The sequence below is a fragment of the Prinia subflava genome, chromosome 18 (assembly GCF_021018805.1).
Source record: "Prinia subflava isolate CZ2003 ecotype Zambia chromosome 18, Cam_Psub_1.2, whole genome shotgun sequence".
In the NCBI taxonomy this organism is placed as follows: Eukaryota; Metazoa; Chordata; class Aves; order Passeriformes; family Cisticolidae; genus Prinia; species Prinia subflava.
In genome coordinates, this window is record NC_086264.1 from 2,584,016 (window position 1) to 2,598,869 (window position 14,854).

General features: G+C 42.4%; 2 protein-coding genes across 2 annotated transcripts in view; one reads left to right on the forward strand and one right to left on the reverse strand.

Moving 5' to 3' along the window:
- The window catches only part of SEPTIN11 (septin 11), a 215,859-nt gene that overhangs the window by 191,853 nt on the left and 9,152 nt on the right, over positions 1–14,854 (reverse strand). The gene's annotated exons all lie outside the window — the stretch shown is intronic.
- On the forward strand, positions 5,283–14,513 carry CCDC158 (coiled-coil domain containing 158). Its single transcript, XM_063415490.1, is given in 13 exon segments — positions 5,283–6,688; positions 7,322–7,441; positions 7,999–8,071; positions 8,074–8,195; positions 9,134–9,312; positions 9,314–9,608; positions 10,316–10,454; positions 10,457–10,504; positions 11,284–11,339; positions 11,341–11,404; positions 11,407–11,430; positions 11,551–11,662; positions 13,469–14,513. Coding segments are annotated over 13 exon segments (1,443 nt in total). The 5' UTR covers positions 5,283–6,529; the 3' UTR covers positions 13,521–14,513.

A 14,854-nucleotide genomic window follows, 5' to 3' on the forward strand; every position in this document is an offset into this window, starting at 1 on the left:
AGCCACCACAAAGAGCAATTCATTTCCATGCCCTGCTCAGCCCTTCCAGGAACAGGCGAAGGCTCCGGGAGCTCTCTCGGGGCCATGCCTCCGCCTCTCCATAGCCAGCAGGACTAGCTGAGGCTGTGTAAGGACACACCAGCCTGTTCCCAGGCCGAGGCAGTTCTCTGGATTACATCCATTTCCCATGCCAAACGTTTGTCACCACACCTATCTGTGGACACCAGATTTCCAGTGAGAGCTGTATTTCTTACGGGGCCTGCTGCATCTGATGATTAAAAATTATCAACATATTTCTGAGAGACAGTTTTACTTCTTCTCCAGCACTGTGGTTCATTTCAAGTGCTGAATCCGACATAATTTGTGCCAAAAACTCCATCAAATTTGTCACCATTGCAAGCACAGAATTTTCTCCTCTTACCACGTCCAAGTTTGCTATTTTTTCATCCTGTTAATCCAGCTCTAAAAAGGTCACATCCAGGTGCTTCCATGTATCAGAGACTCACAACCAGCCAAGGAAAAAGGTTTGATCAATCACCCAACAGGGCTGCCAAATACTGTACTACTCTTCCTCAACGGGTTCTTATTCCACACAGGAGTTCCTCTCAGAACACAGCTGAGATACTCCTTGAAGGGATGCAACCAAAAGAGACCCGGGTTCAGAAAAGGCTTTCCACACAGAACAATAGGTTTGAAATTTTGCATAGTTTCAGTGTCAGGGAAAATAAATTTGGAACAGTCACGTCAGAATCCTTTCCCTCATCGAGCACTACACTGCTAAAGCAGGAAGAATTACCACTGGTTTCACTTTTCAGAGGTCCCAATCAAACCCTGTATTTATCATCAATCAAGGCAGCTGGCAACTGCTCTGTCTTTTCCTAAATTCCTTCAAACATTCCATGTTTCTTTTGCAAATGAAGTTCATCAGAGCAACACTGCCCCCATCTGCTGGAACCAGAAATAGTCACAGTTTAAGCTGATCCTGCTAACACTTCCTTAGTTAATAGGCATTCACTACGCTTTTCCCTTTCAAAAATCAAGCAGGATCTGTCCTGAGTGTTCAGAGTGCCTGATTTAATAAAAGACAGGAAATTCAGCTAATTTTGTAGATACTTGTTGCTGCCGTTTTGGCAGGAGAACTAAACACTAGGCTAGGTTTAAATCTACCTGCTGCTTAGTTCTACCCTGTAAGTTCAGAGGAAGCACATTCCCAATTTGTCTCTAAAGAGAAGTTTTGTGAAATAATGTGGGCCCTCCTACCTTTCACAGAGACCAAAAGGGTGACTTGCTGATGGCCATGCAGGAAGCATGAGAAGGCTGAAAAGAAGTGCTCCTTTTCCCTTGGTCCCTGGTTTCATCACTGAAGATCTTCTCTTTTGTTTCCATACAGGATGCTGTGTAAGCTGAGGAGCATCAGGAATTTTAAATAATGGACATCCTTCAGGCACCAGTGGGCCCAGCTTCTTCCTCTCCCCAGGAATCCTGAAGCCATTCACCTAAATCCGCAGTAGGGTGGAACAAAACACAAGTGTCAAAAGACACAGCTCTCCTGGATCAGCCCAGGACCCCTTCAGGAATGAATCATTCCCTCTTGAGGTAGCAATTGCCCTGGAAGCTTATTATATTTAAAAAATCAGGAACAAATAAATAAGAAATATTGCTCTCCTATACTTATCTCCAGTCAGCTGGAGCTGACTGTAAGATATCCATCTCCTTAGCTCTGGAAAATGTCAGTCTGGCATCTAAAAGAAAAAATAACAGGAGGGAAAACATGTTGAGGCTCTGCATGGTATCAAAGGGATTGCAATCATCAACTAATGTTCAGAAGGTCTTTCCAGAGAAAAATTCCTAGGGCTACACTGGGAACATTCATTCAGATTCCCAGTTGGATTTGAGTTCATCTTCCTTCCAAACCACAGAATAAGCTTGTTTGCCTGGATAGGCCTGAGGTAAAAATGTGAAAGGTCAGACAGAGAAAGGGGAAAACAGAGATCTGAGAGTGAAAGGAAAGAACAAAGCTGAGAAAGAGAAGTAACCTGTGAAATCAATGAATCCACATCATTTTGGTGTTGGAAAAGGCACTTTTCTTTGAAGTCTGAAAGGAAAGAATTTTTTTGGAGAACATGAAAGAGATGCTCCATTTAATACTGCCTCTGGCACTATTACTGCTGTGGGTTGCTCAGTTCCTCAGAGCAAACTGAAAAGCAAGAAGCCAAGGTGAGGAGTGGATCCATCCCTCTAAGGAGAGCACAAGTGCTGCCACAGCTGAAGGATGTGAATCCAGGAACTGCAGGGTTTCCTTCTGCATCTGGATTTTCACCGATCTGATGTCACCACTCTGCTGAAAACAGAGTTCAAATCAGGAACCAGGAATCAAAAGTCATCACAGTGCAACACCACAACCATGCAACGTTCCCACCCCAAATAAGACGACTAAACAATTCAAGCCACTGTTAGAACCTTTAACCAACTCTGAAGTGGCTGGTGGGTATGGCCCAGGTATCTGAGTAGTGTCTGCTGGCATAAATCACTCCAACCCCTCCTCTGGAGCTCTATCCCCGCTGCACAGCTCACTGTCCTCTCTGTGGGAGGAATGGATTATTTTAAACACAAGCAGTGTTTACATTTGCATCTTGATGCCTTTTCAGAGGTATTCCCAAACAGGAGGAAAGTTACACAGGAATTTGATCCTAAGAGAGTTACTCTGTTTCAAGAATGACAGGGGCTGCTGGGTGCTCCAGACCTGGACTCCCAGGAAACAAGGCATAAGAAAAAGGCAACTACAGTCGAGACAGGTGGTGATCAGCAAAAAAGCACCTTGCCAGGATCCCGATGGGAAAAGCTATCAAGTTTCCCGCTGAAAGCAGGCTTTGAATGACACTTGGGGGAGAAATCAAACCTTGGATACGGCGTTTATTGGCTCTCCCTCATGCACATGATCGGCTCCTGAGGGAGGAGCTTGTTCCCAAGGCTACCGAGTCAAAGCAGAGGGACTGGAGTAAGGAGCAGGTGGTTCCCAGCAGGGCTTGGGAAGTTGGATTGCCAGCCCGCAGCACGGAGAAACCAGGACCGAAGGCAGGGTGATGAGTGCCCCCCTTCTTTCCCAGCCTCACAGTAAGGAGCAAAACCTCAGTGCCCTATCTAAAATCCCAGAGAAACAAAGCCCAGCGCCGCCTGTCAGAGGTAGGTGCTGGTCCCGTCCCAGGTGAGTTTTCATGCTTTAACACCTGGGACTGTTGGAGAATTAAAATCTTGCTTGAGGATATCGCAGAGCTTCAGGATACTGTAGGGTATTGTATTTACCTAAACACTCATTTGCCTCTTATCTCTGTGGATAAGAAAAATATTTTTTCTTCTGCCTCTTCTGGGTAGTGCAACAAAAGGCCTTTCCTTGAGCTGTTTTCCACTTGTGATTGTGATTGCAGTGCAGCAAGGAGAATGGAGACTGGAGGTCTGTTTTCAGCTGGTTAATTCTTACTTTTCTGTAGTAGTCCACATAAAACCATTTTCTTTTGTCTGTCTTTCAGCACTAGGTGGATTTTTTTTCTCTTGTAAATAAAAATGATGTAGTACACTTGAGGAATGGTTATGTGTTTTAAATCTTAGCCAGATATTTAAATAAATCAACATACCTGTCTGTCTCTTGAGATTTCTCAGACTTATCTCTCCAGTTGAGGATTTTGTTTTGGGCCCAGTTCATACATCTATTCCTGGAAACTTGGATCAAGTTGGTCTTTTGAATAACTTGAAACGAGGGACAGCCTATGGACACCTGTGTGTTCATTCCTGAGATCGAGATCCAAAATGGCACAGTCAGACATGAAATTTCCTTTGATGAAGTGGTCGCCTCTTGACTCTGCACCCTCTCCCTCGTCTTGAAAATACCAGGGAACACAGAAATTGTCCTCACTGACAAGATTGGTGTAAAAATAAAAATATTCCAGTTTTTATTACTGAACTGGATTTAGGGCAAGCTACCTTTGAATCTTTTGCTTTTGACCCTCTGGGTTTGTTTGTTTTTTGTTTTTTTGGTTTTTGTGGGTTTTTTGGGGGTTGTTTTGTTTTGGTTTGGTTTGGTTTTTTTTGGTGAGAGAAAGTCTCCTCACCCTGACTTCTGCCTTCTACCCTAACCCTCATGGTCACCCCTCCAAAATGTGCCACCCTATTGGCCAAATACAAGATGGAAAATGATCCAGGCCCTTCCCTGTCTCCGTGAGAGGATCTTTATCTCCAGCCTCGAGCAGGGCATCGCTAAACCACCTGGGACCCCCGACCACAAAATGGTGCCCACGGCGTGAGGGGGCAGCGGCCATGTTGGGGCAGAGGGGCTCGGCGCCGCAATCCCCAGCGGAGCGAGCGGGTCCTGCAGGAGCAGCCGGCGGCTCGGGATGGCCCCTTCCCGCGGGGGAGCAGGCGGGAGGAGCTCGGCGGCTCTCCCCAGGGCGGGGTGGGTCGGCAGCAGCGGAGCTGGAAGCGCGGTGTCACTGAGCGCTGCGGGGACGGAGCTGCGCGTCCCTCACGGCCCGCGGCGGGAAGCGGAGGGAGGGCGGGAAAGGGACGGGACCTGTCCGGCCTCAGGGCAGGCGGCTCCTGACCTCCAGTGCCTGCCATGGGAGAGCTGGGAGGGAGTTTTTTTCTCCTCTGCTCGCGTTTCTGGCCCCTCAGGGTTGGGTTCTGGGACCAAGGGCTCCGCTTTTCTTCCCCACAGGAAGCAGCCAGGGCGCGGCTGTGGCAGGCAGAGGGGTTTGTTGAAGGTGTTGGGTTAGCCAGGTATGGCAAGTGCGGCTGGAGCTGCCTCTTGGCTTGCGGTGTGGTCCCAAGTGCTCCAGAGGACGAGTCACACCGGAAAATCCAAATAAATTAAACAAGAAACCTATCAATACCATCTGATGTAAAACTGCCACTGAGTAACATGTTTTTCTCTCTTTCCCCCGCTCTTTCCCCCCCCCCTTCTCTGCATCTGGGTTCATCCTGACAAAACAAACCAGAAGATTTGGAAAAGGAGGAAACTTACCTCCTCTTAAATATCTTTAAGTCCTCCTGCAGTTTTAAAATTAGATGGGCAGAATTAATTTTGTTACATAAAGCTGACTCTTAATAGATTAAAAAGCAAATACACATCTTTTTCTTCATAGGTGCTGTTCCAATGAACAAGAATATCCAGGAATTAAGGCAGTTCACAGGATTTGTTTGCTATTAAAAAATTCCCGTCTTTGCTATGTGTAATTTTTTTTTCTCCCCAGAAGACAGTGCTTGAATTTAGTGATTTTTATACAGGCCTAGGGAAAGGGATATGGCATAAAGAGGTGCTAATGTCACTTGGCAGTGAAGGTGGCAACCTTTTACACTGGTCCCACCTCGAGACTGGGTTTACTGCTGGGATTTACCACATTTCCACAGCTCAAGGTGGAACCAAAAGGGAGGAAATTGCACTTTAGAATCTGCTGCTCAGACTGCCTTTTCTTCAGGGGTTTGCGGTGTCATCTGTTTACAATAGGTGGAGGAAGAGCTGCAGTCACTGACAAAAGATTCACAGATCCAAAGAGAGCTTCTGCTTCAACAGCATCAAATGAGGTACCAACTCTCTGGTTTTTTATTCATAAAGCATAACCAGACATTTTCGCATGTTCCACAGAGAACTCCTTTGTGATGATGATGGTATTTTGGGGTGGAGTGACTAGAGGGTAGCAAGCAATGTTTTTGAGGACTTCAGTAATCGTTCTATCAAGATATTTATTTGCTCATGACTTTCTGCTGCTTTTTCCTTCCATGCTGACAATCTCCTGGTTTATTTACTGCCACAAAAATTCTATTTTGGAAGACTCTCTGCACCTTACTTTTCTAAATGTCACCTAAGTGGACATGTGGAATTTGTTGGGACACCAGTTCACCATTAAAAGAAAAGACTGAAACTAATTTGGGTGGTTAAATCAGCTTTTTCTTGGTGGTTTCCCTAAGAGTTTTGTCCCTTCTTGTTTGAGGGGTCCTAATTTTTACCTGGCAATCCACTTGAGTTATACAGTAACCCCTTCAAAGCAAAACTATTCATAGCTTGATACTGAATAACAGAACATCGAAATTACTACACTTCCGACAAGTGAAACAAGTTACTATTTGCCGAGATGAAATTATAGCCAATGTTTTCTTTTGGGAGGATTGAGCAGCTAAGAAATCAGCGTGAGCACGAGGTGGCAGCACTGCCTCATAAAGCTGGCAGTGCCTGCAGCTTGCGAGCAGCATCCGAAGCCTGGCGGAGACAGATCATTAAGTCTGGGTTTTGATGATAGTGTAGAAAATATTAATAACTTTAATTTGAGAGAAAGCTTATGCTGCCTCCTACACTCCACTCTCTGCCCTATTCTTTTGGTTTCTCAGTGCTTTTGTTTAATCGAAGCACTGGTTGCACAAACTGTGAACTGAAAAGGGGAAAAACCAGAAACCCCACAAAACTGGGCGATATAGAGGAGAGGCAAAACATCCGTGTGTTAGGCGGGCTGAGAATGAGGAGGCTGGGGCTGCTTCTCCTTTGATGGTTCTTACAGTTTCTAATTTCTCCACCCCAAAATTCCCATGGAGAACAAGCAGGAACCACAAATTTGGTACATCCACATCAAGTCTGTCACCTGGAATCCACAGTTTATCTGCTCTGTTCCCATTAGGAGAAGTGAAGAGGATCCATGAAAACAAAGTGTGTATGGATTTGCCTGTTAGCATTGGTGCCAGTGAAAATGAATGTGTGGAGATCTGAAATGTTCCAGAGACAGGAGGAAAGTCTTTTGATGAGCGATTGCTTCAGAAAAACTGTCTGGATAATAGGATAAATTACATTATCTGAAATTTTGCACATAAGAGTATCTTTATTCAATAGCCTTGTTGACTGGTCCATCATCTCATTCCCTGGCAGAAGTTGCCTCCTTTCAGAGAAAGTGAACACTACTTGGTACAAAATGTGTTTGCCTGGAGATTTCTGAATGTAGCCCTGGTGAAGGAAAAGACCTTTATGAAAAAAGGTCTTTTTCTTTTTCCCAAAGTGTTATTTTACTATTGCAGTCAGCATTTATGTTGTAGATAAGGGACTTCTGAAAAGCTCTGGATCTGGGTGGAAAGCCAAATTACTCTCCAGAACCTCAGTTAAGTCTGAAATGAAACTGAGCTTAATCACTAAAAGAAGACAGCACAATTATGAGCACACCCAGGGAATAACTTTGCAGTGCCAAAAGAGAACATCTGTACTTTCAAGAAGAAACCCATGAGAAATCCAATGTACTGTTTAAACAGAATGCTGTAAGATAATTCTTCATGAACGTTTGCCTTTTTCTAGGTCAAAGATCTTGAGAAGCAGTTGCACCTAGCTCATTCTGAGACAGCAGAAGCTTGGACAGACCAGGCACAACATGGCCAAGAATTTGGAAATCAGAATGATCAGATTCATCAATTTTTGGTAAAAAGAAGTGATTTTATTGAAAAAAACCTTGTTTTGTAAATGCCTCTCCTTACTTCTGGTGTTCAGATTTGCACATTGCTTGTTTCCCCTTTTAATTAACTTTGAGGATTATTTATAACTAGAAATTTGAATTAGCTGTGAAAGGCCCAAGGGCCTTTGCCAATAGCAGTGAGGGACATTCAGAATTAAGACTTAACTTTGTCATAAATTCAAAGCCACCTATGCAAACCTATGCAAATTACATAAAGATGTTGAGCTACCTCCACTCTAACCTCACAGTTTAGATCCCTGTGTTAAGGAATCTCAGTCCTTTAACACATATTTTGCAAGACTTATGCAATATTCAAGCTGTAAACAACAGCAGAAGTTATGATTAGCAGAAATGCCCATTGGTAATTCAGTTTGGGCCACACTTTAAATTCTTGTTGTTGAAATTAGTAGCTCTGAAATGTGTGTGTGTTAGTGTTTTTAACATTATTTACATTTTAAATTATCATTAAGAGAAAAAAAGAATCCTAAATTTATTTAGGAGGGAGATGACTAATTTTTCATAGACTGAACTCCATAAAAAAGAGATAAAACTAAGCCTAGAAAAAGAGTGGAACAAGCAATTTTGGGATCAGAACACAGAGAAAGCATCACCATGGAGCAGCTCAGGAGGCAGCTGGACAACAGAAACATGCAGCTGCAGAGCATGGAAAAGGCACTGAAGGAAATGAGGATGGAGTGTCGCAGACAAATGGAGTGCCAGGTTGGTGGGTTTGACTCTAAAACTCCAAAATTACTTTTTATACATTTCCAGAAATTTTAATGCTACCAGATCTACCAAACAAATTGTTGAATGTGATATTTTCAGCAGTGAGCATGTCTGTAAGAGTGGTTAGTAAATTAAAGGCTTTCATAATGCTTTACTTAATTCACTATTTAATGAAAATATAATGGATTTTATTTATAAACCATGTAAAAATGTAATAAAGTTTATTTATATTAATGAATTACTTCTAAACCAGTGAGTGCTGTGTAAGAATTCCTTCTGATAAAGTAAACACTGCCCTTACATTCCCCTTTTTTCTAAACTTCAACCCCTCAAAAATGAGCTGTAATTAGATAACCTTCTTTGCATTATGAATAAAGATCTATTTGATTGCTTTATTTTGTACCAAACCATAGGCTTGAGCTAACACATCATTCTACATTTTCTCAATCCATTATTTTTTGTTGAAAGTCCTCCTACCAGGAAGTTCACTCTTTTCTTCTGTTTGTACTTTGCATTATTACCAGTTTCTGAATCACAGTACTTTGTGCTTTAAATGGTGCATATTGCTGCTTGCAGGAATTAAACCAATAATCAATTATTCATGCAATTGTTTTTCCCTAACTTCACAGAGCAGCCAATCGAGTTTTATCACTTGAAGTTCTTCAGCCTTAAGTGCTCTGAATTTTGTATTAACATTGCCAGTTGATTAATTTTTTTCCAGCATTTTAACATTTTTAATCTCCTGTGTTTAAAAAAACAATATTCTATTCAGTTACTAAAATGAAGAGAGAGGAGCCAGAGCATCCTGACCTAATTTTTCTGTACAGCTCAGGGGTTGAAGATGTACTGCAGAAAACCAGAAATGTGCCAGGACATTCAAAAGGTAGAAATAAACAAATCTGTTGGTTGATCCTTGTATTGTTACTCTTCAGATGGCTGCAATTGAGGAAAAAAAGGAAAGCATTGGAAGAATCTCCTCTTTGCCTGTGCAGCTGGAGATGACCAAGGAAGCGCTGCATGAAGTCACGGAGGATCTGGCAGCCAAGCAGAGGGATTTGGAGGCTGCTGAGCAAACAGGCTCAGATGTGGTGGCCTGTCTGCAGGAGAAGAAGAGCCCTTGGGGCTACCAGCCAGGAAATCAGGGAGCAACATTCCCAGCTTGGCAGCAGGATGCAGGAGCTCCAGCATGTGAAGAGTGAAGAGGGCTGCTCACACAAGGGGCAGTTGGAGTGTGAGGCGCTGAAACTGCGTGTGTTGGAGAAGGAAAGGGTCTTAGAGATCTTCCAAAAGCAGATTGATAACATGACCCAGATCATGGGCCAGCACGGCCAGACTGCTGGAGCAATGGAGAAATCCCAGCTGGAAAAAGAAATAATTGACTGGAAACTCAAAACAGAAGAGCTCAAGGTGCACAAACAATGCTGTGTTTATGTTTCTTTATGACAGTAAATGCTTTATGGTTTTAAATCTTTGCCTTAATGTGCTGCTACTGTGGTTTTGAAGATGGTCAGGCAATACCCCTGGAATTCTAACAGCACTCAGTTAGTGGGCAGAGGAGGATAATATGATAACATTACCACTATCAGTGAATAATTCTCTGATGAAAAGCAGCTGCCAAAAGGCTAGTGCAAGCTGGAGTGACCTCAGTGAAATGAGTGTCCACACCAGAACAGAACCAGAAATACAAAGTGTTACTGAGAAGCAGCAGACAGGCAGCACTCAGAATTCCAAACTGAGGACACCGGTTATTTCTCAGACACGAAATACAGGATGTGCTAGTCCTATGCAGGTCAGCATCTTCAGAACAAAAATCACTTTAGACAGGGAATTTCATCTTCTTTTATGTGAAGGCATTAGAGTGCACAGAGGGGGCTGCTACAAGAGAATGGAAATCATGTTCATGTGCTGCACCTGGTAAGATCAATTGTTATTTAAAGCCATCAGATCCAATTCTGCTGCACCCTCTTTGCCTAGATTAGCAATTTTCATACAAGTAATTGGTCTGTTTCGCTCTGGTTTTCTTTCTTGCCCCAAACTGGGATTTTCAATAGTGGTGTCCGCACATCTATGTGGTTATTTTGTATATTACACATAATTGTTTTTTATGTAAGCAGAGTGCAAAGGATGAGAGAGAATCCAGAATATGTAAAATGGAGGCCAGGCTGAGCGAGCTGGAGCTGGAAAAGGTTCAGCTGGTTAGCACATGCACCAAGAGGCTCCAGGCACTGAATGATGCAAAACTGGAAAAAGACAGCCCCTGCAGGAACTCCAGGCTGGCTAGAGGGAGCTAGCTGGCCTTGCAGGTAGGGAGCCTCAGCTTAGCTCCCACAGCTGCTAATTTGGGCTGATGTTAAAAATAAAAGAGCAGCCTGCTGGCTGAATCCAAATATGGCTGCTGGTACAGCACAAGATTCCTGCCAGCACAGGATGGTCAGATTGTTCCAGGGAACTGTGTCATGGCGTGGGATTCTGGCACCGAAGGGGAGGAACACAATCTTTATGGCCCATCTCACTATGTGCAAAAATATTTAGAACTGCTTGAGTCAGGAGATGGAAAAAAGCAGATCTGGTAAATCACAGAATAGCAACCTGAGCCTTTTTTTCAAGAGCAGTATGTAAGAGCAGTACTGGATCCCATTAACCATCTCTGGCCAAATTATGGTGAGACTTTATTCTGTTGCAACATTTGCTACAACAACATTATTAAAAGCTGATGCTTTAACTTCAATGCTTTCACAACTAATACATGGCAAACTCCATCAAGATGTATTATTAAAATATATACGGATGTATAAAATTATAAAAATAAAATTACTTCTGAAATACATGAATATATTATTTAAAATTTATAAAAAACAGGATCTGGACCCAAAGCAACTCCAAAAGCTAAGTTCATTCTCAGTTAAATCTGCATGGCAGCTGGGCAGATGCTGCTGGTGACATGCTTGGCTCTCTGCATACCCCTGTACCCTCAGGAAGTGCCCCTTGGGAGCTCTGCCTTTATCACAAGATCAGTAATCTTAGTCTAGAAAAATGAATTTTTTTTGTCACTCTAATTTCAGTCTTTACTTTCTCTTATCAGAGGCTTTTGAAGAGGAATTGTCAGGGTGAATCAAGGAAATGGAAAATACTACAAATGGAAAGACTGAAAATGCAGTTGAATTTAGCCCAAACTGAACTGAAACAGGCCAGGACTACTCTAAAGATATGGAGGGATTTGATGACAATGGTAACTATGGATTGAACTTCCCAAAAATCACACACATTTGTCTTATCAACCAGAGAATATTTGTAAGTATTGCAATCATAATCCTTGCTGTTCACTGAGAATTAACCTTGTGTTTTCCAGCTCTCGAAGCTGCAGCAAGAATGAAGAAGCAGATCACAGCCAAGAGAGGACAGACAGATCCACTACAGAGCAAGATTAAATTCTTGGAAGAGCAATGGCAAACGCAGCTAAGGTCACAAGAGCTCCTTTTAGGAGTATTTCACTGCATTTAGAGAGATTTGTCTTGGGCGAAATGCATGGGCAAAAGCACAGTCAGCCAATGGAGGACCAAAAGCAGCTTTACTTGGTGTCCATGGAAATCAGCCTTCTGCACACAGACAGGTCTTAATTTATATTTGTTCTTAGAAGATTGAGAATAGTTGCTCTTACATACCAGTTCTGCCTAAAAATGTCAACTTACACATTCTGTGTCCTCTGGAATCTGAGGCAGTTCTGGATGTAAACTTTGTGTCAGGGTCTGTCTATCACCATGAGTTCTTTTCCACCTTCTGTGACAAATAACTCAGTTACCAAGAGCTGTGGTTCACTTAATGATCATTTATACCTGTTCATTGTAACCTGTCCTATTTCTTCACTGGCTTGGGATCCTGTGGATCCTGGAACTTAAACTTCCAGTTTTAAAATGGATCAAAAATCTGAGATGTGGTTTCACTGACAGCAGTCCAGTTGTACTTTTCTTTGTAAGGCCTTTCTTCTTGTTACAGAGTGTAATCTTTGTGCAAGATGCAATATCTAAGCTTCTCAAAGGGTTACTTCAGATATTTCAAATATTTTTTTAAAAATCTACAGATTATAAATGTCTATAATTTATAAATTTTGACTCATACTATGTCCTCATCTTAAATTCAGGAGAAGCATTACCTCAGAGAAGAAAATAGTAAACTAAGTCAAAAATTGAGCTGTGTTAGAGCAGAAAATATCAGGATTGCTGGGGACCTAGAGGTCCTGAGATCACAAGACAAATGGCTGAAAGAAAAACTATCAAAGATGGAAACAGCCCTTGATAAGGTAATGTAAGGAAACTCTCAGTTCAACGAGACTTTGGGATGTTTCCTCTACAGTCACCTGGGAAGAGAAGGGATGGATTTGATATGTTCTTTTTACATGTACTGTAAGATCCTCACCTGAAGAGTTTTTTAACAGTAAAAGGCTTCTATTTTCATTAAGAGAATTCCTGTTTTCCTCCTTACTAGCTCAAGGAAATCTAAACTACAGGGAATTTAAAGTAAATGTGCTGTGCAGGCTGTAGAACCATCCACTGACTCTGGGCAGTTGCTTTCTCTGTTCTTCCATATGAGGGAATTTTCACAGAGCATGTTGTTTCATCTGCCTTTTACATTTTTAGGTGAGATTTCTGTTGCTGCCATACCTGATCCCTCGGGTTAGGTCTGGCCTGGCACAGATGCCAGTCAGGTGCCCTGCAGGGAAGCTGCTGCTCTTCCAGAAGGAGGAGTCCTTTCAGGATTTTAACTTTTTCGGATGTAAATTTCTGTGCAAGGTGTCATTCTCAAATTCCTTTGGAAGAAATGACAAAAGAATTGTGATACCTCCTCCCAAGTACAGCATTTCTTATTTGAAGTGCTTGTCACTGGAAGCTTCCCTTTCATGTAGTGTACAGATATTCTTGCCCCTTTTCAGAGTAAATTTTTTTAAGGAAGAAAAAGTATAGTTCTGTTTCATTAGGACAGTTGAATTTTCTAATCCCAGAGGTGTTCAGTAGGTCTGAGACTGGCCCTGGAAGGATACTGTCCCCTTCTGGGACGTTCTGGTGTGCATGTTGTGGCTGCCAGACATGTACAACCAGCTGCTTTTGTGAGCCTGTCAGCAAAGGCATGCTGCAGTCATTCTGTGCTGATAGCAGGAGAAATCCAGCATCCCTTTGTGCACCTTGTTTCTTTATCAGAGACAGGACAGCAAAGAGTGTAACCCCCAGAAAGTTAGCACAGCTCATTTGTGCCCCTCCTGTGCTCTGTTGCAGGCATCCCTGCAGTTTGCAGAGCGCCAGTGCATCATCCATGCCAGGAGCGTAAGCGATGCGCTGCAGGCTGCAGCACAGCCTGGCTGTGAGAGTGAGTGCCTTCCTGAGAAGTGTGGGCCTAACCTCAGGTTCATTTGCCTGGGGGCCTGAGCTTAAATTCAACCCTCTTTAGTGCAAACAACTCTCAGAAGTCTGTGTTCTGAAACCCTTTTCCATGTGGAATTCCTCAGTGCTGCACATGTCCATAAGTCCAGGTTTTTGAAGTACTATTTACAGTAAGGACAACAAAATAATAGATGGTGTCTAATCCCTATCTTTACTGTTGAGATGGATAGAGGATGTTTTTGACTTTTGAGGCCACTGCTCTAAATGAATGGTACCTTGGGAACAGAAGTTTTATCATAAGAAATTTTCAGTAATTTTAGTGACCCACCCCAGTTGTTCGCTTTGAAAGAGGAACAAAGCGCTATATTCAAAATATAACTATACATAAGCAATACAAGAAGTGCTTCAGAGGAGAAATGACCAAGGTGGGGAATGTTTACTGTTTTTCCTCAGGAGCTGCAGGGCCCAGGCTACTCCTCAGCTTCTGCTTGAGGGAAGCTGCAGGACATGGTGCCTCTGTCCCTCCTGCACTCTGCTGTCCGGCCACATGCCCAGCTCTGCCCCTCAGGTGAGTGCCTCCTCCACATGGGACACCAGCACATCCCAAACAGCAAAAATAATGTGCAGTTTCTACAGGGGAGAGCATCTGCTCGGAGCGTCCAAAAGCAAATTCCTAACACCAAAGATGAAATCATTTCTGTAGCTTCACATGTGCTGTGTCCTTTCAGATTTTTTTTTTTGGTGTGTGTAAAAAAACAATGGGACAACTAAAAAATCCTATGGATTGTGCTAAGAGTTTATTTTACCTCTACTACAAATAACATTTATGAAGTATTAAGTTTGAAGGTACTGATCTATAAGTGGTTTGGTTTTCACTTTTTTTATTTTTTTGCTGTAAATCACATTTGACAATAAAAATAGATTTGTACATAGTTCTTGACACATTTAATCATCTGCTTGATATTTGAATCTTCCTCCAAGCTGGCTTTCATTGATTTTGATCATTATTGTTCTTCCTTTTGGTTTTGTACATCTACCTGTAGATTTAAATGAAATTCTAATATTGTTCTGATTTTTTCTTTACAGAAAGCATCAACTCTCTCATTAAAAAAAATTATTTAGCTATTTTCTTTATAGATTTTGTATAAATCTCCAGAAGTGACCTGGTGTATCTCCCAGGTATTTTCATTAATTTCAGCCTCAAAATCTGTAGGAAGCCACAAGTTAGTGCAGGTATTTTTCAAGAATATTTTCTGGTTTACTTCCTGATGTGGTGGCAAA